The sequence below is a fragment of the Artibeus jamaicensis genome, unplaced genomic scaffold, assembly GCF_021234435.1.
Source record: "Artibeus jamaicensis isolate MK-2021 breed Jamaican fruit bat unplaced genomic scaffold, CSHL_Jam_final contig_64, whole genome shotgun sequence".
NCBI lineage: Eukaryota > Metazoa > Chordata > Mammalia > Chiroptera > Phyllostomidae > Artibeus > Artibeus jamaicensis.
This window is the reverse complement of record NW_026521911.1, coordinates 15,989,544-16,013,729: the sequence shown is the minus strand read 5'-3', so window position 1 is coordinate 16,013,729 and position 24,186 is coordinate 15,989,544. Positions and strand designations below refer to the sequence as shown.

Below are 24,186 nucleotides of genomic sequence, written 5' to 3'. Positions count from 1 at the left end.
ACTGTGAAAACCACGAGTTTGGAGGAAATTTACTTGGCAACAAAACCTGATTTGATGTAAACTTATTTGACAGCAAAATTTGACTTAGGCAGACACAAGGCCATTTATACTACTTATTTAACCCAGCTTAGTATGACTATTTATACCCTTTGCTGCAAAAATATTTATATACTTGCTTCCTGTATTATCCCAGCCTCTATGTGAGTGTCACGTGATGTATGGGGCAGTATATGCAGTGTCACTTTTAAATGTCCCATCAGACCCGAGGCTCCAAACAAGGGATAAGGACCTAAGCCAATAATTTTCAGAGTTCAAACCTCTTTATTTTAAAACAAACCAAGCCAACAAAACGCCTCTTTATTTCTTAAATTCAAAGAGAATAAGAAAGAGAATAAGAAAGGCATTCTTTGTTGTCAAAAAAAAGACCTTTAATAAACCACTTAAAATGTTATGTTTTCTCCGATAACGAAGGCCTGACCACTCACCATTTGCTGGGTAACCAGGTGTGAGAGGGTCCCCTGCCCCATTAAGATTTAAGATATTTCCACGCTGGACACCGTCTCCAGGAAGATTCCAGCCCTCTGGGTAGGATGCCACCCCAGGAGCAAAGTAGTCGGCAGGGTCCGAGTACAGAATGACTCCTTTGGCCCCCGCCAGCTGGGCGTTTTTAACCTGTAAAAGGCAATGCCTCTCTTACTTCAGGTTGGTTGTTCCAACTTTGATCTTTTCAACTGTCAAAATTCTCCTTAAATAAGTAACCAAATGTTTTATCTTTATTCATTGTAGGTCTATCATTAGACCTACAACAAAGGATATCTGACAGAAAATTCACTTTTTCCCCCCTTCTACAAGCTCTAAAGTGTTAGCCCTCTGAGTAGCAGAGTGGGGATAATGTACACATTAGTGGTAGCAAGGACTTCCTGCTTCCTTCCCCTAGTCTAGAAGCACAATAAGCAGGCCAGAGTCCCAATGTTTTTCTATGTTCAAAAGGAAATATTTCTGAATTTTAATTTCCCACAAAGGAGAAAAATTATATATATATAATTACATGTTAAATTAATGCATACTGCTGATTATATATATATAAACAAATCAAATGACAGCAACTTTAAAAACTGCTATGTACGTATAAATTGTTTTTTCTTGTTACTCATAACAGCAATTCATATTAAAATTTAATATAGTAAATATTTTCAAAGTTAATATTTCAAACAAAGCTACTCCTTAGTTTGAACGAGGTCAACAACAAATTCAATGCACACTTTTTTTGCAGACCATTGGCATCCTTTGCAAGTATGGAAAAAATCTTCTCTATTCCCCCTGATCTATTATTACACTGGCCGCATTGTAATGACTCAATTTACAGCCCCATCTATAGGTTCGTAGAGGCTTCCTCCCTCTGAGGAGGGCCTGTGCAGAACATGAGAGGACTGTGGTCCCCAGAAAGTGTCAAGGATATGATTTCACATGTATAAGATACAATATAACTTCGTATTTGTGGAGAACAAAAAAGATTGTTTTTACCTTATTTCCTCTAAAAATTTTCCCATATCTGGCAATCACAATCTTCCCAGAGCAATTGATTTTCATATCTCGCTCCAGTTTGAAGAAGTCTTCTGTTCGTGCATAATTAGCATACACTAGATCACCCTGTTGAGATCACGAATCATTTAGTACGACTAAAACTGAACACATGGAGGTTTCTCCTCACGGGGACTGTTTCACATCTTTGAAATAAGGAAGAGGCAAGAGCATTCAAGAGGGTCAGAGAAGCAGGAGCCTCAGATAAGAGAGTCAGGGAGAAACAAACTTAAATCTAGAAGGTAATTAGCTGGGTAAGAGACATAGGAATTTATTTCTCTATGGTGGCTAGAGCTATAAAAGTACTCCCCGGGGAAAAAAGTTTATAAATATAGACACTGCTGAACGAAATTCGAAGGGATCCAGGCACCCCAGAGGAAGAAGACCTTGAGAAGATACCTTTGTTCTCTGAAGTACGTTCATAAATAGTAGCTTAATGGGTCTTCCCAACCACTAGGTAAGGAAGAAAGGTGAGGCAATATCACTGCTTTATAGGTCTGGTTTTGTATCACTGAGCATGGTTACGTGCAAGTCTCACATGATGATCTTTGGGTCTGAACACAGTCCCGTGTCACATAATAATGTTTAGTCAACAATGGAGACATACCATACAGCCTAGGTGTGTAGAAAGCTCTACCAGCTAGATTCGTGTAAGTGTCTCTATGATGTTTGGACAGTGACAAAATCACCCAATGCTGCTCTTCACAGAACATATTCCCAGTGGCATATGACTGTACTCTCAGTTGTAAAAGTAGATTAGATCGATATTCTTCAAACATATTTGGCTCATCTACTCCCTAAATTGATTTTGAAAAGCACTATTTTTAAGTTGACATCTAAAATGTTTTATCATACTTTAAGGGGCTGCAAATAAAGCAATTTCCAGCATATTATAAGTATTAACATTTTAAAGCAATTTTATCTTAATTTTTATGTGTCCAAAGGAATTAAATACTATTATGATTTACTGTTCAACATCATTATTTAAAAAATACAGGAATACACTCTTCTCTTTAGTCAGAATTTTATCATTATTTTTCCCCCTTGACCTTGTATACTGTTCCTCTTCCCCCAAAACATTCCACTCTCAAGTAAAATATGTTTGTGCTGGAAACTGGCCTGTGCTGCCCAGACTTTCCTTCAGTGAGAGGTTCTTGCTCCAGCTGCAGGGAAGGCTCTCTGCAGGGAAGGCTTTCTTGCATTGTCAGACCCGTGCTCAAGGTCAGCTATAGATAGCCACCTAGCTCAAAGTCACGTCTCTTTTTAGGGTGCCACACAATCAGTGACTGATTAATGTGGAAGCATTATAACCTGGACAACTTAGTCTAACCTAGGACCATTCTGACAGGCAATTCTGACTCCAGAACTGCACCTTGTGTAAGGTCCTTGATCCGACATTGAGGTGAAACTTGTTCCTCTGTGTAATCCAGCTTTGCTCCCCTGCCTACTGAAAATACAGATCCCAAGAGAACACTCCTTAATTGACATCTAGCGTGTTAAATTCCATTTCCATTTCTAGGTATGCTTGAAAGTCTTTTATTAATCATTGTCAAAGTCTCCTTGATTAAGAATATATAAATTGAATTTTTTTAAATATGTATTTCCTGGGACAGGTTATATGTACTATGAAAATTCTTCAGAAGTAAGTTATTATTATTGGTAGTATCCAATTGAGTGTAACAACTTCATTACAAATTTTTATAAATGATACTTAAGCACAAAGTTGTTCTTGAAATATATCTCAATGCTATGGAATGTTAAAACATTAGGTTATGGATCTGTGAATGAATAAATTATTGCCATAGTGAAGACAGGACTTAGCATCATTTCTGTTCACATTTTTTGTTTGTTTTTAGACATAGTTCTGAGAAAACTTGGGATAGGAATGAGAGAACTGTTGTTATGAAATCTCCACTCAATTATTCAAATTTCTCCCAAGCCACAAACCCAGAATCATACACTGGTCTATTATTCAAGTTAATTCTAATGATACCAGCTGGAAACTCGGGCTCGTCTTTAACTTGTTTCGACTGAAAACCATTTTAACTGCCAAGTCATCTGTTACCCAGCAAATTAGAATATTTCACTATCATCTCCTTGATTTTTACAACTCAGAAATATATTTAGATTGTTTTAGGATGGGTTGGTGATACTTTGCATTCATAAAATAAGAGAAAAATGACTGTAAATAAGGAGGTGGGGACAGAGTACCAGCAGGATCTCACCACAGGCTAGTTCTCAGTTCCATCAGCGAGTACCCTGGGAAACTGATGATGCAACTGTCTCCTTAAATGGGACCGTGCCTGCCTTTGGAAGTCTTCGCACATCCTAGCTTGAAGCCCCTCTCCTGGGTGATTTCTAACATCCTATAGTTTCATTTTGGTTATTCTTTTCCTCTTTCACTACATTTCTCATTGCATGGGCACAACAAATTAATAACAGATACTAAAATAGTTTCCAAACTGATTCTAAGGTATGGCAAATTCATGGAAGATGCGTTATATTACGTGCTCAGCAGTGTTCTAGGAATTAGGGATATGCCAAATCCGTGTCCTAGAAGGAACTTACATTCAGGGGGAAAGCAGAGATAAGATAATAGGCAATAAATTTAATAGCTAAGTAAATTAGACACTATATTAAAAAGGTGATAAATGCTGTAGAAAAAAGTTTTTAAAGTGTAAATAAAGGCAAACAGTGAACTGTTTGGGTGGGAAATATAATTTATTTAATTTTAAGAAGATTTTATTTATTTACTTTTAGAGAGGGGAAGGGAGGGAGAAAAAGATGAAAAGAAACATCAAAGTGTGGTCGCCTCTTGCATGCCCCCACCACCTGGGGACCTGGCCTGCAACCTAGGCATGTGCCCGAGACCGGGAATTGAACCAGACACCCTTTGGTTCCTAGGCGGGGGACTCAATCCACTCAGCTGCATAACCAGGGCTCAGGTCGGACAGTTTTATACAAGAGGAAATTCTATTGAGAAGGCAATATTTGAATCCTTGCTTCAGTAAAATAATTACTTTTAGCTCTTTTATTTCTTCCTAAGACCAATGCAGTGCTAATGCACTATTAATGATAGTACTGTATGTCTGATTTATATCTTTTTTAATTTATTGATTTGAGAGAGAGAGATTTGTTGTTCCACTTATTTATGCATTCATTGGCTGATTCTTGTATGTGCCCTGAGCAGGAATCAAACCTTCAACCTTGGCGAATATGGACAATGCTCTAACCTGCCCAGGGCTGTCTTATTTATAATTGTTAACCAGTTTCGGAGTTCACTCATTGTAACTGTGAATACAGAGAAATTAACCAATTGAATTTCAGTGAATTTCGTGTCTAAATGTCCTACTTAAAATTTATCGTATTTAATATCACTAACTTCAGAGAGACTACTTGTTTAAATGCCAGTAAATTTTGGCTATTTTTGATAAATCTGCAATCCTCACACAAAAATAGTTACAATAGAGAAAGGACTGAAGAAGACATTAGTTTTAAAATGAGAGTAAATTTTGAAAATGAAAACAAGTGTGATGGATATGCAAGCCGTCACTGTGAATTAGAAAAAAGCTTTGTTTTCAGACAATGACATTGTAAAGTTTACACTGTCCATTGTTTACTGACTGGGAGTAAATACAATCTTGCACTGTTAGCCTGGAATTTTCCATTTCTTACAAGCTTCCATCTTCCTGCTGTTGTTAATAGAGACAGAATTGAGAAGCAAGACCGGTGTTATTAAAGCATGGTTCTTGAACCCTGAGAATCAACATCACCTGGGACCTTTCTGGAAAAAAAAAACTGTCAGCCTTTAGCTAAGAAGGGACTAGAATCTGAGTTTTACAAATTCACTGGATTATTTTGATACGTGCTGAAGTTTGAGATCCCCTAGATTAGACCATATTTTATGGACATTGTCAAATTGCTATTTTCAAATAGGCTAAAGCAAAACCCAGTATTTCACACTCCAGAGGATTCAGATGAAGAATGAAAAATTACTTACAGTGAAATACCTTAAGCATACATACAGACATAGATAATTTTTAAAAAATGAACACTCAGCTGGTGGGGTTACAGGTGATCGAGTGAAGCACACCAGCCCGCAAACTCACCTAATATTTGAACACAGACAACAATCCCATGCAGAATCATGTGCTCTTTTTATCTTCTGATTAATCTGGAATAGTTCAAATCTACTTGAAAAATGTGAGTTATGAGTGGAATCGAATAATTCTGTCAAAGTTTAAAAACTATTTGGGGAATTTTACTCCTTAAATAGTTTTTACCCCAAAATGAATGTGGGTATATATATATATTTTTCCTTGTAGTCTGTCTTCCCATCCAGAACATAATCTGTTTCCTTATACCTAATATTTTCACTGCTCCATAAATTTTAGTGTTCTTCACTAGTTCACATTCATTTAACTTTAAGATTTTTAAAGTGCATTTTATATTTTATGGCTATTTTATTTTATTTATTTTTACGTCTATTTTAAATTAAATGTGTTATATTCCCTGCTATTATATACTATTTGTGCTTATACATGCACATATATATTTAACTCCAATCTGGTAATATTAATACTATTTTTATAACAAAGATGTATTAGTGCTTTTTTGTACTCTGCTTATACAGATATATCACTATAAATACTGAAGGAGGGAATTAATAAAGAAGATCTGAAGTGTATAAACATAAAGATAACAGACAATATCAAAATTAAATATATATTTTAAATAAAGGGCAACATAGGTAATGAACAAGTAGGTAAAAAATTAGAGGATATTTGCAATATTTAAACTAACATGAGATGAATAACTAAAATATTTAAGAAATAATATCAGTGATTGTTGTATTCTTTATATCTATATGATGTTACTTATAAAATTATTAAATAATTGCAAACATTATTTTTATGTGCTAATTTTAGGGAGGATTTTTCTAATATAAAATCATGAAGTATAATGTTAATTATTTATTTGAAGTAAATATTATATAACCAATAAAATTATCCTTCTAAGTTTGTGACATTTTAAAATTATAAATAAGTTAATCAATCAAAATCATTTGAAAATAATAAAATAGTGTGCTTTTTATCTTACTTACTAAAAAATATGACATTACCTGATATTAAATCATCCTTATAAACCCTGATATCAATTTAATCCTAAATGCAATTGTTTTTATACCCAGGATGTTTCCAATAATAGACCAAGCCCTTACTTCTCTGTGAGTGATACTTTGATGTGCCCAAGTACCCATTAGCAACTTCCTGTGAATATATACTAGGCACCTCAAACTTAGTATGTTCAAAATTGACATACTAAGTATGACATACTTAGTTTATCAATTATGACATACTAAGTATTACAGTAGGAAAAAGAACTTGTAAAAAGACACTAATAAATTATATTCAACTCTTTTAAATTTAGCTTTCTTATAAAAAACAAATTGTTAGACAATTGTTATGCACAGTGCTTTACTAAGCAAATCACATAAAACTTTCTAGAATGGACATTCATTCTCTTCATTTGAAAATGGCAACAATGCTATTATTCAAATTCTTTGAAAATTAATCAGTGCTATACAATAGTAAGGTGTAGCATGTCCACACAATGGAAATTACTTGACAATGAGAATGAACAAACTTCTGATAAATGCTAGAACATGAATTTCACAGGCTATGCTTAGTAAAAGAAACTAGACACAAATGATTACATGCTATAAAGCTCCATTTATATGAATTTCTAGAATAGGCAAAACTAATCAATGGTAGCAAAAAATAGTAAGAATGATAGTTTTGGGATGAGTAGAACTGATTGAGAAGAGGCACAAAGGTACTTTTGGCTGTCTGATCGGTCTGGCTACACCAGCAGGGAAGTTTTGGAAGTAATGTTAATAGTCTGTATGTTGATGGGGTTTGAATTGCACAGGTATACACATCTGTCAAGTCAATAAATGTGCATTTTGGATTTATGTATCTCATTTAAATAAAATTTATCTTAAACTATAAACACAAAAGAATAAATATTCCTTTTCTTACTAAGAATTTCTAGTTCCTTAAATGTGAAAAAAGGTGAATTTGACTTGTATCAAAAAACCTCGTCCTCTTAATCATTGCCTGGATGAATGAGGGGGTTCTCCTTGTTATTTTTACTTTACTGCATGGGATTTTTACCTCTGGCATTCCTTGCGGAGAGAAAGCACTGAAAGGTGGCACAACATCTGAAACATTTTCGTATCCTGGAGGAGGTGGTTCAAAAAATGAGGTGTTGAAAATCTAGGGAAACAAAATACAATAATCAGAAGTAAATCAGGTAAAGTTTGATTACCACAATCAAATACGGAAAACCATGTATTATCTTTTTTGTCAGTAGATGGTTAATCAATCTGTCAGTATTTTGAGTATACATATTAAATACCTAGCATTGTGAGATGCTTTTTATTCATTGTGAAATGAATAAATTATAGACCCTGAGAGAATCTGTAAATGCCATCTTTTGATTTAGGAGAAAAGTTTTATTATGCAAATGAAAAGTAACATTGTATATTATTTGTAGTCACAACAGTGCAAAGATAAGTACTTAGGAACAAATTAAATATTAAATGCACTTCAATAAAAAATTACATTTTGGGGGGATCCCTATCTGATAGAATCTAGATATCTTTTTTTTTAAGATTTTATTTATTTATCTTTAGAGGGGAAGGGAAGGAGAGAGGGAGAGAAACATCAATGTATGGTTGGTTGCCTTTCATGAGTCCCCTGCTGGGAACTGGCCTGCAGGGAACCAGCCTGCAACCCAGGCATGTGCCCTGACTGGGAATTGAACCTCGATTGTCTGGTTCGCAGGCCTGCACTCAATACACTGAACTACACCAGCCAGGGCTTTCCTCTTATCTTTTTTTGATTGGTTAATCTTAGTTTTATTTCTATTGGTAGTTTGGAAACTGAAAAAATTGGATTCCTACTTAACAAAGTTACAGCAAATATCAAAAACAAGGATGAAACATTAAAAACATTCCCCTCAAGTCAAGGATATCTGCCATCACCACTTTCTTTCAACATTAGGCCAGAACAGTAATACAAAGGATGATGGGAGTTGGGGAGCGAATCTGGGCCGATAGCATGTTGTACTAACTGAAGCTGACAGAACCTAACATGACACTGAATCAACTCCTACCGCCCCCCCCAAAATCCGCACATCTTCCATATTCTCCATAACTTTTCTGCGACCCATATAGGGTGCAAAGTCATCTGAATCACTGGGAAAGATTATTTAAAAATGTACTTCAGTGCCATAAAAATCCATCTAGAAAAGAAGTCACTACATCAGCAAGTCTTTCAGCCAACACAGTATTCAAACTTGTCTCACTTGATTTGCCTTTATACTAATCTTCAATTTTACAGCACTACTGAGCAAGTAAATTCTAAAGTGAGTTTATGAGTTATTCTAACAGCTAGCAAAAGTTTTTTAAGGTCAAGGCAATTGCTTTCTTGGGTGACTCTTTCAAAGGTACGCTACACACAAGTGAACATTGCTCATGTTCCAGGATTCACTAATATAGTTTCAAATTTGGTATTTTGAGCACAACTAAAATATGGCTTACAAATTTCTATTTACTTGTTAGGACAAAAAGCCAGTATATAGTTCAATTTATATAGTATGTTATCTCTACAGAAACAAAGGTAAAAGAATGTATCTGTATATATTTAAAATATTTCTGGAATCTACAAAACACTAATATCTGTCACTTGTGAGAGGTAGATCTTGTCTGTGTTGCACAGGAGAATAGAAGTTTAGAGTTTACAAATCAACAAACAACAAGTATTGGAGAGGCTGTGGAGAAAAGGGGACCCTAATTCATTGTTGGTGCGATTGCAGATTTATACAACCACTATGGAAAACAGTATGGAATTTTCTAAGAAAACTAAAAATGAATCTGCTTTTTGACCCAGCAATTCCACTGCTAGGATTACATCCTAAAAACCCTGAAACATCAATCCAAAAGAACCTATGCACCCCAATGTTTATAGCAGCACAATTTATAATAGCCAAGAGTTGGAAGCAACCTAGGTACCCATCAGTAAATGAATGGATCCCAAAACTATGGTACATTTACACAATGGAATTCTATGCAGCAGAAAGAAAGAAGGAGCTCCTACCCTTTGCAACAGCATGGATGGAACTGGAAAGCACTATGCTGAGTGAAATAAGCCAGGCAGTGAAAGACAAATACCATATGATCTCACCTTTAACAGGAAGCTATACAATAAAATAAACAAGCAAAATATAACCAAAGACACTCATATAGAAAACAGGGGGACAGTGACCAGAGGGAAGACGGGAGGGAATTTTAGGGAAAAAAGGGGAAGAATTTACAGGAACTAGTATAAAGGACACATGGACAACAACTAAAAGGGGTGAAAATGGGAGGGAGGGAGGGATGGGAGTAAAGGACAGAAAACTGTACTTTTACAGAAAACTGTACTTGAACAGTAATTAAATAAATTTGAAAAAAGAAGTTTACAGTTTACCACATATTTCAGCTACAAACATTTGCAATAACTAAACTGCCCTGGGAAATGAAGGGGCAATAAGAGAGCATTTGTATATCAGGACGGAGTGATGAAAATGGAGCTGAACTGTCAGAATGTCAAAAAAATGATGCCTAAATCTGAAACACAAGCAATAATAAGCATGGTATCTAAGTAAATAGAGGTAAATATCAAAAGAAAGAGCTCATGGTTGAATAGCGTTTGCCTCAGGGAAGGGAAACTAGGACGGAAACGAGGGGCTTTGGAGAGCTATGTGACTCCACGCACAGGTGTGACTTGGATTAAAATCTACATGAAAACAAATATATATATAAATAAAAATAGACTAATGATATAACTTAAAAGTATTAAAAACCTTTAGGCAACTAACACCATTCAGGAAAATCTCCAAAATGAAATTTCTACATGATATATTATGTAACAGGCTTTAGAAATTCCATAAATAAAATAATATAAAAATATTATTTTAGTAATGCTAAAATTATTATTATTATTATTTAAGTAGTGATATACAAGTATTTATTCCGTGAATACTTGTAATCACGAAAATAGCTAAATGCAGAAACAAAAGCAAAGATACAGGCAAAACTGGAGTTTAAGAAGAAAGAAAAGGACTGAAAGTTTGCTATTTTCCTGATTGTACATAGACAATCCCCAAATTCGATCGATCAAGATAGAGGTTTAAGCATATGTATATTTTTCACATTATCAATAATGATCAAGCTTCATCACTGAAAAATTTGGATGGGCATACTTGAAGTTATATACGATTTAGAAGACCCAGCCAAGAAAAAGACTAGAGGAGACTAGCTAAATGGAAAGGGTTTATTATAGTAAGGTATCATAACTCTAAAAATAAGATAAGCTAACTAGCAATGAAGATGAGTTCTGAGTTTTCATACTGAACACATTTCATATTAAGAAATAGCCTCCATTACTTGTATTATCTTCTCTTTCTTAAGTATGTTCTCTAACTTGGAAACAAGATTGTAAGCTTTTTAGACTACAACTTCCTGATGGAAATGTAGGTAAACATACGTCACCTCCTTGTGCAACCACAGGGGGAAAAGAAAACTATACCTCAAAACAAATAATACCCAGAACCATCAGAAAAATTGAGCTGTATGGAAATCTGACAACCAAGGATTTAAAGAAGCCACATTCATCCAGACGGGTAGGAGGGGCAGAGAAGCGAGGATGGGTGGAGAGGCGTGGAGGCAAGGTCTGGCACTGAAAGGTGGTGGCAGCAGAATGGGCAGTCTCTCCTTCCCGAGTGATAGATAAAAATCAGGAGGGTTACCTTGGGAGTGAGCAATCCTAGCCCCAGTCCAGCCTGCTCAGCTCAGGGTTCCAGTGCCAGGAAGATAAAAATCCCATAACGTCTGGCTGTAAAAACCAGTGGGAGTTAGGGCAGCAGAAGAAACTGCTGGATTCTCAGGAGACTCTGTATAAAGGGCCCACATGCACTAAAAACATGCAGACATACCCCTGTGGCATTCAGCATTAGGACAACAGCTGGAAGGACAACAGTTTGCCATTCACCAGGCAAACCTCCAGAAGCCAGACAGTGGTATTGTCCCTCTCCGAGCCCTCCCCTGACACAGAGCCACAAAGTGATGAAGCTGGTTGTCCTCACACATTTTATAGGTGACTTTTCTGCAATCGGCCATGCTACTAAGACAGTAGTCAAAGCACCTCTACCTAATACAGAGAAACAAATGCATGGAGGAGACAAAGAAACATGTTCAAATGAATGAACAGAACGAAACACCAGAAAAAGAACTAAATGGAACGGAGATAGCCAAGTTATGAGTTGCAAAATTCAAAATACTGGTGATCAGGATCACTGAGCATGGCAATAAAATAAAAAACACTCAGGAGGAAAGGAAGTTTACACTAAATGAAACAAAGAAAAATCTACAGGAAACCAGCAGTGGTGGGGTTGAAGCTGGGATTCAAATCAACAGTTTGGAACATAAGGAAAAAATGAGCATCAACAAGAACAGCAAGAAGAAAAAATAATTTTTTAAAAAGCAAGGATAATATAAGGAGCCTCTGGGACACCTCTAAATGTACCAACATCTGAATTGTAGGGATGCCAGAAGGAAAAAAGAAAGAGCACAAAATCGAAAACTTATTTGAAAAAATAATGAAAGAAACTTCCTTAATTTGGTGAAGGAAATAGACATATAAATCCAGGAAGCACAAAGAATCCCAAACAATTTGGACCCAAGTAGGACCACACCAAGACATATCGTAATTAAAATGTCAAAGGTTAAAGATAAAGAATCTTAAAAGTAGCAAGAGAAAAAGCAGACAGTTAGCTATAAAGAATTTCCCATAAGACCGTCAGCTGATTTCTCAAAAGAAACTTTGCAGGCAAGAAGGGACTGGCAAGAAGTATTCAAAGTGATGAAAAGCAAGGGCCCACAGCCAAGATTACTCTATCCATCAATGCTATCATTTAGAATGGAAGGGCAGAGAAAGTGCATCCCAGAGAAGGTGAAGCTAAAGGAGTTCAGCATCACCAAGCCATTATTACATGAAATGTTAAAGGGACTTACTTAAGAAAAAAAAGATCAAGACTATGAACATTAAAATGGCAACAAATTCATAATTATCAACAACTGAATCTAAGAAAACAAACCAAAAAAACACAACAGGGACAGAATCATAAATACAGAGATCATATGGAGGGTTATCAATGGGGAAGGGAAAGGGGAAAAATGGGGGGAAAGTATAGGGGTTAAGAAGCATAAATGGTAGGTTTAAAATAGACAGGGGAGTGTTAAGAATAGTGTAGGAAATGGAGAAGCCAATGAACTTATACATCTAACCCATGGACATGAACTAAGGGGTGGGTATTGCTGGAGGGAAGGGGGTCAGGTGGAGGGGGCCAAAGAGGGAAAATTGGGACAACTGTAATAGCATAATCAATAAAATATCTTTAAAAATGTTAGACTAAATATCATTCTATATATAGTCTTTCTCGTCAAACACTCTCCCCTCCAAATGCTCACAACTGACTTCTGGGTACAGAGCTAAAAAGATGACCATATGAGAAATCATCATTGAAAACCAATAAAAACCTGCTGGCTAAAATTTCCGAGCAAGCCCAAACCCATGCAGTATCTTTTATAGTCTGAAACTATAAAAAAGTGTATCTATTTTAGTTACCTGGAAGCTTACTAATATCTCATATTGTATATTAGTCCACACTACTAAAAATAAAAAAGCAGCTGTTATCAACCATTAATTTCTCAGAATATTTCCAATATCACATTAAATTCAAACATGATAAGAAAATTGATATTTGCAATCAGATATTAAAGGCATCATTAGCCAGTTTCAATAATATTGATATCTATCAATAATTGGAGAGGTTACAGTACATTGTTTCATAGGAAGTGTTTGAAAAGGAAAGTTCTTTTTTATTTTTTTTACCTCATTTCCATTTTCATCAATTATTGAGATGTAGTTGGGATGACTCTTATTTGGATAGGACAACAGGACATCATAATGGGCTAACTCAACAGAATCCAGGCCAAAATCTTTCCACTGAGATTGAATTTGCTTTGCAAGCTGGAAGTTTTGTTCTGTTCCTGCTAAATGTGGAATCCGTGTAAAATTACTGGTGAACAAAAAATGAAAGTGGTTAGAAATCTCAAATTAACTGACAAAGGCAGATTTACATAAATACCTCGAAATGGGATACATTAAAAAAGGAAAATGGTTGTATTATTGCGTCAAATCGATTTTCAAAGTATATTTTTAAGTTTTCATGCTCTAATTTGTATTTATTCAAGGGGAAACTGGAGAAACTGATCAGCATAGAGAACTGTTATGTACAACCCTGTGGACATACCGCTGCATACGGGTAAGGGGAGTGTTATAGTCTTTTCTTAAGAGCCACTCATCGTAGAACTTTCATGGAATCGCCTGTCTTTATTTCACTGTGCAAAATAATTTGAAGGATACAAATATTTTCATCCAAAATACCAAGTTGCAATTTGCCAACAATTACTGATAATTACATTTCTTCTTAAATATTGAAAGTTATAGTCAAGTGAGAAACCTTTTGATTAAAAAACACTTGTAAATGGAAGTGTCTTCATTAAGGAATAATCTGGGCCTATTTACACAGGCTGAAACTGACCTTTGTGTGCTCTATCCATCATGCACAGTAGCAGGCACACTTAAAAGTCTATGATGAGAATTAGTTTGACCAGGAATATTTTTTACATATTGATTTTCTTAAGAGAATGAGGAAGGGAGAGAGAGAGATCTATTTGTTGTTCCACTTACCTGTGCGTTCATTGGTTGATTCTTGTGTGTGCCCTGACTGTGAATTGAAACTGCAACCTTGGCCTATGGGGATTACACTGAAACCCACTGAGCAAGCTACCTGTTCAGGGCTGACTAGGAATATCTTTAACAACTAAATTATTAGGCCAAAATTTTGTCTCCTAGATATATTTTCATAAGTAGACTAATTCCTCATTTAATATGTATAGCTACTTGTGCTTTTGTTGGTTTTAATTTTTTACTCCTGGAAATTTGTTATTTCCAATGAGCATTAAGTTCATTGTTATTTTCAACTTAAGCTTCTTAAAGGAAAAAATAAAATTCTACATGTCAAAGCATCATATATTATGTAAAGACATTGGTTTATTTCTAGTTCATGAACTTCCCGAATTTATGAATTTCTGGCTCTAACTATGTAGGTCTTACAAAAATCAACACACTTCCATCCTTATGGCAATTTTTTAAAAATTTACAGGAAACATGTCTATGACAATTCCAATTTCAAATGTCTAATTCTACTGTGTATCTAAACTTTTTATTTAAAAAATCAATTGCCAAGAAAAATAACTCAGTTTTAAAAGTTCCTGTGATTAATTTTTTTATCCTTATCTTAGAACATGCTCATTGATTGTGGAGAGAGAGAAACATTGATCAGTTGCCTCTCACATGCTCCCCCACTGGGTACCAAACCCACAACCTAGGCACATGCCCTGACAGGAAATAGAACCCACAACCCTTTGGTTTATGAGACAATGCTCTAACCTACTGAGCCACACTAGACAGGGCTCCTGTGATTACTTTTTATAATTATGTTAAAATAATTTATCTATTATTTTAATAATATAATTGTTATTTAATAAAATAAGATAATTATATTTATTAAAATCCTCATCCAGTAAATTCTTAAGGTCTTAACACCTACATAGTATTTCTAATGTATATTTTCAAAATACAGTAACAAAAGAATACAATTTTTATTGACTTTATTGGGGTGACATTGGTTTACAAAACCACACAGGTTTCAAGTGTACAACTCAACAAAACATCATCTGCCCACTGCACCGTGCACCCGTCACCCCAAGCAAAGCCTCTTTCTATCTCTCTTTTCCTCCCTTTTGCCACCATCACTTATCTCCCCCGCTTCCCTTTCCAGCTGGCTAATGGCTATCACCACATTCTTATCTGTATCTGTATTTTATGTGTATATCTATGTGTGTGTTTTTTGTTTAATCCCTTCACCTTCTTTCATCCAGCTCCCCAACTTTTTTTCCCTCTGACCACTGTCAGTCTGTTCATTGTATCCATATTTCTATTTCCATTGTGCTTCTCAGTTTATTTTGTTCATTAGATTTCATATATAGGTGAGATCATATGGTATTCATCTTTTTCTGACTGGCTTACTTAACTAAGCATAATAATCTCCAATTTTATCCATGCTGTCACAAAAAATATATAGCATTCCTTTATATAAAGGTACCACAGCTTTTTTGTCCACTCATCTACTCATCTGTGCACTTGGGCTGTTTCCAGATCTTGACTATTGTGAATAATGCTGCAATGAACATAGAGGTGCACATATTCTTTCAAATTAGTATCTCAGGTTTCTTCAGATATAGACCCAGAAGAGAGATCAATGAGTCCAAAAGAAGTTCCACTTTTGTTTATTGAATTTATTGGAGCGACATTGGCTAATAAAATATGTTTTAGGTATATAATTCTATAATACATTATCTGCATATTGCATTGTGTGTTCATCACCCCAAGTCTTCTTCTATCATCATTTATCCTCCCTTTACCCTCTTCTACCTCCTTTCATCCCCTTGCCCTTTTATTTTTGATTTTTTAAAGAAACCCCACACTGCTTTCCGCAGTGGCTGCATCACACCAACAGTGCAGGAAGTCTCCCCCTTTCTCCACATCTTTGTCAGCAATTAATTTGTTGATATATTGATGACAGCCATTCTAAAAGGCGTGAGATGGTATCTCATTATGATTTTAATTTGTACCTCTCTGATGATTAGTGACATGAAGCATTTTTTCATATGTCTATTAGCCATCTCTATGTCCTCTTTGGAAAGTACCAATTCAGTCCTTTGCCAATTTTTCACTTGAGTTGTTTGTATTCTCACTGTTGAATTGCACGAGTTCTTTATAAGTTTTGGAAATTGACCCCTCCTCAGATGCATCATTGGCAAATATATTCTCCCATTGTGTGTGTTCCCTTTCCATTTTGTTGATGGTATCTTTTTCTGTGCAAGTTTTTCAGTTTGATGTAGTCCCATTGTTTCTTTTTCCCCTTTGTTTTCCTTGCCCAAGGTGCAAAAATATTGCTACTAGGAATGTCTGACATTTTACTGCTCATGGTCTCTTCTAGGATTTTTATGGTTTGGCAACTTACATTTTGAGTTTATAATTGTGTATGATGTAAATTAGTGATGTAGCTTTTCTTTTTTTTTTTTTGCATGTATCTCTGCAATTTTCCCAACACAGTTTATTGAAGAGACTGTCTTTACTTTATTGTATTTAAGCCTTCTTTGTCAAATATTAATTGACCAAATGGTGTGGGTTTATTTCTAGGCTCTCTGTCCTATTCCACTGATCTAGATGCCTGTTCTCCTGACAGTACCATGCTGTTTGGTTTACTACAGCCTTCCAGTATAGTTTGAAATAAAGTTGTGTAATACTTCACACTTTGTTTTTCCTTCTTAAGATTGTTGAGGCTATTTGGGGTCTTTTGTGGGTCCATATAAATTTTTGGAATATTTGTTCCAGATCTCTGATATATGCCGTAGATATTCCAATAAGAATTGCATTGAATCCATAGATTTCTTTGGGTACTATGGACATTTTAATGTTAATTTTCTTGTCCGTGAACACAGTATATGTCCTACTTATTTATATCCTCAATTTCTTTCTTTAGTATCTTACAATTTTTCAAATATAGGTTTTTTTACCTCCTTGGTTAAATGTATTTCCAAGTACCTTATGTTGTTGGTTGTTAAAATAGTAAATGGGATTTCTTCATTTCTCTTTCTGATAATTCATTGTTAGTGTATACAAATACCACTGATTTTATGCCCTACTGGCATGGATCAGTGGATTGAGCACTGACCTGTGTGTTTCTTTCCCAATTAGGACACATGCCTGGTTTGCAGGCTGGTCCTTGGTTGTGGGTGTGTGAGAGGGAACTGATTGGTGTTTTTCCCCTTCTCTTTCTCCTTCCCTTCCCCTCTCTCTGAAAATAAATAAAGCCTTTTCTAAAAATGCTACCAATTTCCAAATATCAATTTTGTGTCCTGATACTTTGCAAATTGATTTTGTAAGATCTAGTTTTTGGTGGGACCTTTAGAGTTTTCTATATAAAATATCATGTCCTCCATGAACAATAGTTTTGCTTCTTTCATTTCAATTTGAATGCCTTTCATTCTCCTTGTCTGAATGTTGTGGCTAGTACTTCCAGTACAATGCTGAATAAGAATGGTGGAAGCGGACATCCCTATATTGTTCCCTATCTTAAACAAAAACACTTCTTAGTTTTTGCCCACTGAGTATTATGTTGACTATGGTTTGTCATATGTGGACTTTACTGTGTTGAGGTATGATCTCTCTATTCCCACTTTGCTAAACATTTTTATCATAGATGGGTGCTTGATTTTATCAAATGCTTTTTCTGCATATATTGATATGATCACATGACTTTTATCCTTCATTTTGTTTATGTGAAATATCATGTTTATTGATTTGTGAATATTGTACCAACCTTGCATCCCCAGAATAAATCCCACCTGATCATGGTGTATGAAATTTTTAAAGTATTGCTGGATCCAGTTTGCTAATATTTCTTGAGGATTTCAACACCTATCTTCATCAGGGATATTAAATTTTTTTCTATGAATTTTTTTCTTCATAGTGTCTTTATCTAATTTTAGAATTAGGATAATACTGGCCTCATCAAAAGAGCTTGGAAGTCTTCCTCCTCTTGAATTTTTTTGAGTAGTTTAAGGATAAGCATTAGTTCTTTGAATATTTGGTAAACTTTGCCTGTGAAGCCATGTGGTCCAGGATTTTGTTTTCTAGGAGATTTTATTTGTTTGTTTGTTTGTTTTCACTACTGCTTTGATTTCATTAGCTGTAATTGGTCTAATCAGGTTTTCTGATTTTTCCTGAATTAATTTTGAAAGATTGTATGTTTCTAGCAATTTATGCATTTTGCCCAGGTTGTCCAATTTATTGGAATATGTCATTCATAGTATTTTCTAACAATTCTTTGTATTACTGTGGTGTCAATTATTACTTTTCTGTTGTTTCTGCTTTTATTTATTTGGGTCTTCTCTCTCTTTTTCTTGATGAGTATGGTTTAAGGTTCATCAATCTTGTTTATCTTTTCAAAGAACCATGTCCTAGTTTCACTGATCTTTTGCATTGTGTTTTTTTCAGTCTTTATGTCATTTATTTTTGCTCTAATCTTTATTATTTCCTTCCTTTTATCTATTCTGGGAAAAGAACACAATGTTAAGAGGCAGCTGAGAAATCTATCTATTCCTTCATCAGTGTAGACCTACCTTCGGCCAAACAGCAAACATGCTGCTATTTTCTTCTGTATTACAATACACAGATCACAAACTGTGATGTAACTGAAGTGGATGTAGATTATGTACATTTCCTGAAGTCACAGATAGAACTCTGTCTCTACAAGTGAGAACAGTTGTTATGGGGAATCTTGAACATGCTCACGAGAGAGAGAGAGAGACAGAGAGACAGAGACAGAGAGAGAAATACTTTATCAGACTTTGCTATAATGAGTGACATTTGTTGCTGTGTATCAACTAGGATTCAACCATGTGCTATGATAAGGTTTGAACCCCTTCATTTGGAGCAAAGTTGATCCTAAAAAAGATAAGTAGGAAAAAAAGACTGCTTTTCATGATAAATAAATTGGCATAAAATCAGATTAAGTGGTGTATTAAAGGTTTTGTTAGTAACTTTTATAACCCTGGCCATGTCTTAAATTTCTCATCTATACATGGGGAGACTAATGCCACCTCACTAGTTCTCAAGGATTTGTGGTTCAGTTAGATAACTGGTATTAAACAGCAGATTTGACATTTTTTACTGTTTTAATCAATTGAGAAGTATGTCACAGTCTTTGTGGATGCTTCGAGATTATCAATTTTTAAGAAAACAGTAATAATTTATAAAGTGTTCAAAATCTATAACAACTCGTATTGGCAAATTAGGAATCTGGAGAGTTCAGAAGGCTTTTGGAGATTCTGCAGTCCTTGCAGGGATGAGTGGGGTTCTCCTAATCCTTCTCTTTTGTGTGTTAATGATAAACAACCTTGAATTCTGAGCAGTTGGAGCAGCTTGGTCAGGGCTACAGAATAAGCAAGAAGCTGACTGCTTCTATCTTGCTCAAGGGTCCAAAAGGAAATAAACAGAAGGCATCCTTTTTTTTTTCTGGTCAGTCCATGCCACAGGTTTGGAAAGGAAGAAGCAGGAACAGCAGCTCTTAGAGCAAATATTAAATCTTGCCAGACCTCCATTATCATTGTATCTATTATACCTACTTATAGTGAAAGAGCAAGTGGCTGGGGAGGGAGTTCCAAAGTTCAAGCTTCAGGGCCCCTCAGTTAAAATGGCCCTTCCAAAGACCTGGGAGGTACCCCAGTAAGTTTTTGTTCACAGTTTTAGTTCTCTTAGAATTAATATAGACATACATGTTTATATGATTATGTGCATACACATTTATGCATATATATATGTAAAACTGTCCTTTTTATAAAATTAGAACCTGTATTCACTAAAGAATTTTTCAATCACTAAGTATTTTGGGACTCGTGCACTAAGGAAATTTGTTTTTTTAAAAAGAGACTTTATGCTTTGAAAAGATAAATATTCTAATACATTACATGTAATTATTCTATACAAAAGATTTCTTTTAGTTGCTTTGCAAACAGTTTTTAAATTTATTTATTTACCTCTTTGGCTTTATACTAGAGACAGCTATTCAGGAAATAGGAAGCTAGATTGTGAACAATGTCACATACATGCTCTCTAAGTTCATCCTCATCACTGTCCTTATTTTATAGATGTACAAAGAAGGGCTCAGGAAGGTTAAGTATTCACTTAAGGTTACTTTGCTATTAACGAGCAAAGATGAAATTTAAACTTGAAATTTAAACTCAAATATGACAGACTCCAAAGTCCAAGTTTATTCTTTTGACCAAAATATACTATCTTCCTCTAAAACAGCAGATGGGAAAATAAATTCCACTGACCAAATTCAGCACATTCCCTGGTTTTATATAGCCCATGCCTAAGAATGGTTATCACATTTCAACAGGTAAAAAATCATGAGAAATGTTTTGTGACATAATTATATAAAATGGAAGTTTTAGCACCCATAAGTAAAGTTTACCAAAACGGCCACATTTATTCCTTTATGCATTTTCTATGGCTTCTTCTGTGCTACACTATCAGAGCTGAGTAGTAGTGACAGACATGAGCTGGCCAGCAAAAGCAGGCTTTGTACACAGAGTTTGCTGATTCCTGCTTTAAAACATCCCTATTGGTAAAGTTCAGATAAAATATATAATCCTGTCCCTATAAAATGTGACACAAGATCTTCAACAAATGAAACTAAGTGAATAAATAAAGTCAGTTCCTATATACAAAATATTGGATCAAAACTTTGAAACAGACTAAAACTTTCCAACAAATTCTCCATGTGAACTTTCAAGTACATGCTTACTATAAGAACTTTTTGATGTTCTCAGCTTTCAATTCATCCAAAAATGCCTTCTTCACGTTATGCTGTGGAACAAGGTTAGTAGCTTCTTCACTGGAGGATTTTATAAACCACCCTGTAGAATACATGCAAATATAGGTGTGAGAAGTGAGCTCACAGACAGGCCCTAATTTTTCTTATTGCTATCTCCATCATATATAAAATATAACTTACCAATGACCTCCAGCAGTCACTGAAATTTTCTAAAATTTAATGTCTCTTGCCTACTTCTACTGGAGAAAAAAAATCACACGCACGAACTTCTAAATTACAAATCAATTGCAACATATATTTTATTCAGTTTCAGTGATAATTGCTGTTTCTCTAAGAAATGTTTCATGAGGAAATCTGCACTAAAATTAATATTTCAATTAATGGAGATGAACAAGATCTCTTGAAAATCAAGATAAAAATGAGATCCATTTTTCCCTTAAAGCTTTTATCCACAGTCACTGTTCACTGCTGATCCAGAATAAACATTTAATCAATGTTTACAATGAACTAATTATGAATATACTTCAAATACAGAAGTTATTTCAAAGAGTTGAAGGAAACTTAGACCTATAATTTGTTCTGTCTCTGAAACTAAAAGAAAATATGCTGAGAGTTTATGTTTCTTGTTGCAGTAGGCTTGATAAGTTCAACTTCAGAAAGCTAGAGCGAACTGTAATCAACCCAACATTCCTGCAAGACACCTAGCGCACAGAGGCCAGAGGCAATGGGGGTAGTAAGATAACACAGAAGTAAGCCCTTGTGGTTGGCTTTTAAGCTGAGGGAAAGGGGCATGATTACAGGATTTATTTAGAGAAATGACATGATCCGGGCATAAAATGATGACCAAAATCAGCACCCGGCCAGCCTTCATGGAACTTTCCAGTAATTAATCACACGCACAGACACACAGAGGTGTACTGAAATAAATGGTTGGCAGCAAATGGAAATACCGTCCCACCTGTACGCAAAACAAAGGATTAGCCTGTGGGACCTGGGAAGGACGCACTGAGGATTAAATGCTCGAACTGAGGTCTGGAGAATGAATAGGATGAAGAGGAGGGAGGCCTGTGGGGGAGGGGAGAGCAGACAATTCTAGGGAAGAATAAACAAATATTAATAAAGAACCTGTTCTGTGTCAGCCACTGAGCAGTGAATACGAGGATGCTGCTCAGGTCTAAATTAGGAATAATATGCCCTGAAGAAATACAGATTTTAATTCCCACGCCAACCTTGCTGTTCTTTACAGTTGAAAAGTCGAAACTTAATTTGAAGTGTGTCCTTCTTGAGCACCCATCTCACTCAAGCCCTGCGACAACCCTAGGCAGTCGCTAATAACCACATGTTAGTATGAGCAGAGTGTGGCTCAGTTCTTTTCCTATCCTAAAATCTATGCCCTGGTCTTCTGAATCCAAGAAAGGGAATCCAGAGTTCAGAACGCAGGCAAACTACCTGGCAATACCTTAGGTTAGTCCTGCGCATTAATGTCCCAATGAGAAGCCTCTCCTTATCAAGTATAGAAAAGCTCCGATACCCCAATTGTGTGCTGGGAACTCTACCTTCTGTTTTACTTACTATTCCCACCAAATTGCAGATGTTATCGTCATCATACAGATTGGGACAATGAGGCTAAAACAGGCTGGGTAACTTGTTCAAGGCCACGAAGAAGTGGCAGAGTCAAAATTAAAATTTAAGAGTCTGAGCTTGTCTGTGCTGCCCCTAGTTTTCTTAACGAGTTGGGTTAGGTCTGCAAATCGGTACATGGGACAGCAAAACAAAGAATCTGTATATAACGATCTCTTCAGAGAGCTGACAATGAGGTCAGAGAGTTCCCAAGTGTTTCTCTATTATTTACTCCCAAGGACGAAGGTAGGAGAAAAGTGCTCTCCTGAGGCAACGCTCAGATGTCTACCTAAGGCATACAAGCAGCAGCTTCAGGCACCAGCAGACGCAGACCCCAAACGGGCGAGTCATTTCATGCAAAGCGCCCTGCAGGAGCTGGTTCAACTGTCCAGAGAGTTGCCGCTCACTCTAAGAAGTACCAGTTTCCAGGGGCTCCAGCGGGAGGACCATCAGAAGTCCAGTTTCAGAGTCCCTCCCTTCTACTCTTTACTCTGGGTAAGAGCTTGTCCAGAGCCCTACCGTGAACCGCCCCCAGCAGCCCCCACCTAGTCCCCGGCGGCTCATCCCCACCTCCCCACACACCAAACCACAGTCCCCGGGCCCTACAGCGCAGACGGCCGGCGATTCCAGCAAAGAGTGGAACTGCCGGGCGGGCCCCGGGTGTGCCTGGCGGGCGCGCCCCTACCGAGGAGGAAGCCGAAGATGAAGAGTCCCGCGGCCAGCAGGGCCCCAGCGCAGAGCCAGCGCGTTCGGCGCCAAGCGACAAAGGTCCAGTCGGTTTCGTGAAGGGGATTCCACATCTCGCGGGGCGGGGTTAGGGCGGCTTCCTGGGACCTGAGCCTCTGCTGCAGCCCCACTGAGGGCCAAGGGCTCTCCACCTAGGACCGCGAGGATGGTACTGCCCTGCGCGCTGGAGTCCACTCTCAGCCCGGAGTCTGGTTTCTCCGCCCCCGAGGTATTTCCAGCCCCTCTGCACCAATCCCAGGGAGAGCGCGGCAATAGCTGTCGCTGGGGGAGGGGGGAGCACCCTGCCCCCTTGGAGAAACGCTTTAAAAAAGTGTACATTGAAAAGTTCTAGTTCTTGTTTATTTAAAAATGAAAGCTAAAAAAGGAAGAAAGGGAAAGAAAAAGCTACTCTCCTTTCTTCATTGCCAAACCAAAATCTGACTCGCGAAAAGAGAACCCAGGAGGATCGCCAGGGTAATTGAATAGAAGAACGCTTCCCTCTTGTCTGTCCAGGACAAGATGCACGGACCTCGCTCCAGGCTGGTTGGTGAACTAGACCGAGTGATCTCTCAAGTGCTTTGTTTCCCCAGTCCGGATCCTGTGAAATACTTTACAGCA

The 24,186-nt window shown here is 36.5% G+C and overlaps 1 protein-coding gene across 3 annotated transcripts in view; it reads right to left on the bottom strand.

The window, feature by feature from the left end:
- The window catches only part of LOC119044483 (Putative N-acetylated-alpha-linked acidic dipeptidase), a 55,528-nt gene extending 31,770 nt beyond the window's left edge, over positions 1 to 23,758 (bottom strand). The window contains exons 1-6 of one of the 3 annotated variants that reach the window (XM_037138837.2): positions 23,528 to 23,758; positions 21,193 to 21,304; positions 13,581 to 13,767; positions 7,758 to 7,859; positions 1,525 to 1,650; positions 486 to 672 (exon numbers count right to left, since the gene is read on the bottom strand). In XM_037138837.2, coding sequence (XP_036994732.2) covers positions 486 to 672; positions 1,525 to 1,650; positions 7,758 to 7,859; positions 13,581 to 13,767; positions 21,193 to 21,304; positions 23,528 to 23,642 — 829 coding nt within the window. In that variant the 5' untranslated portion in view covers positions 23,643 to 23,758. Of the gene's footprint in view, positions 1 to 485; positions 673 to 1,524; positions 1,651 to 7,757; positions 7,860 to 13,580; positions 13,768 to 19,003; positions 19,131 to 21,192; positions 21,305 to 23,527 lie in introns of those variants that run through there. The other 2 variants (XM_053670720.1, XM_037138838.2) reach the window with 2 other exon arrangements.
- Positions 23,759 to 24,186: the final 428 nt, after the last annotated feature.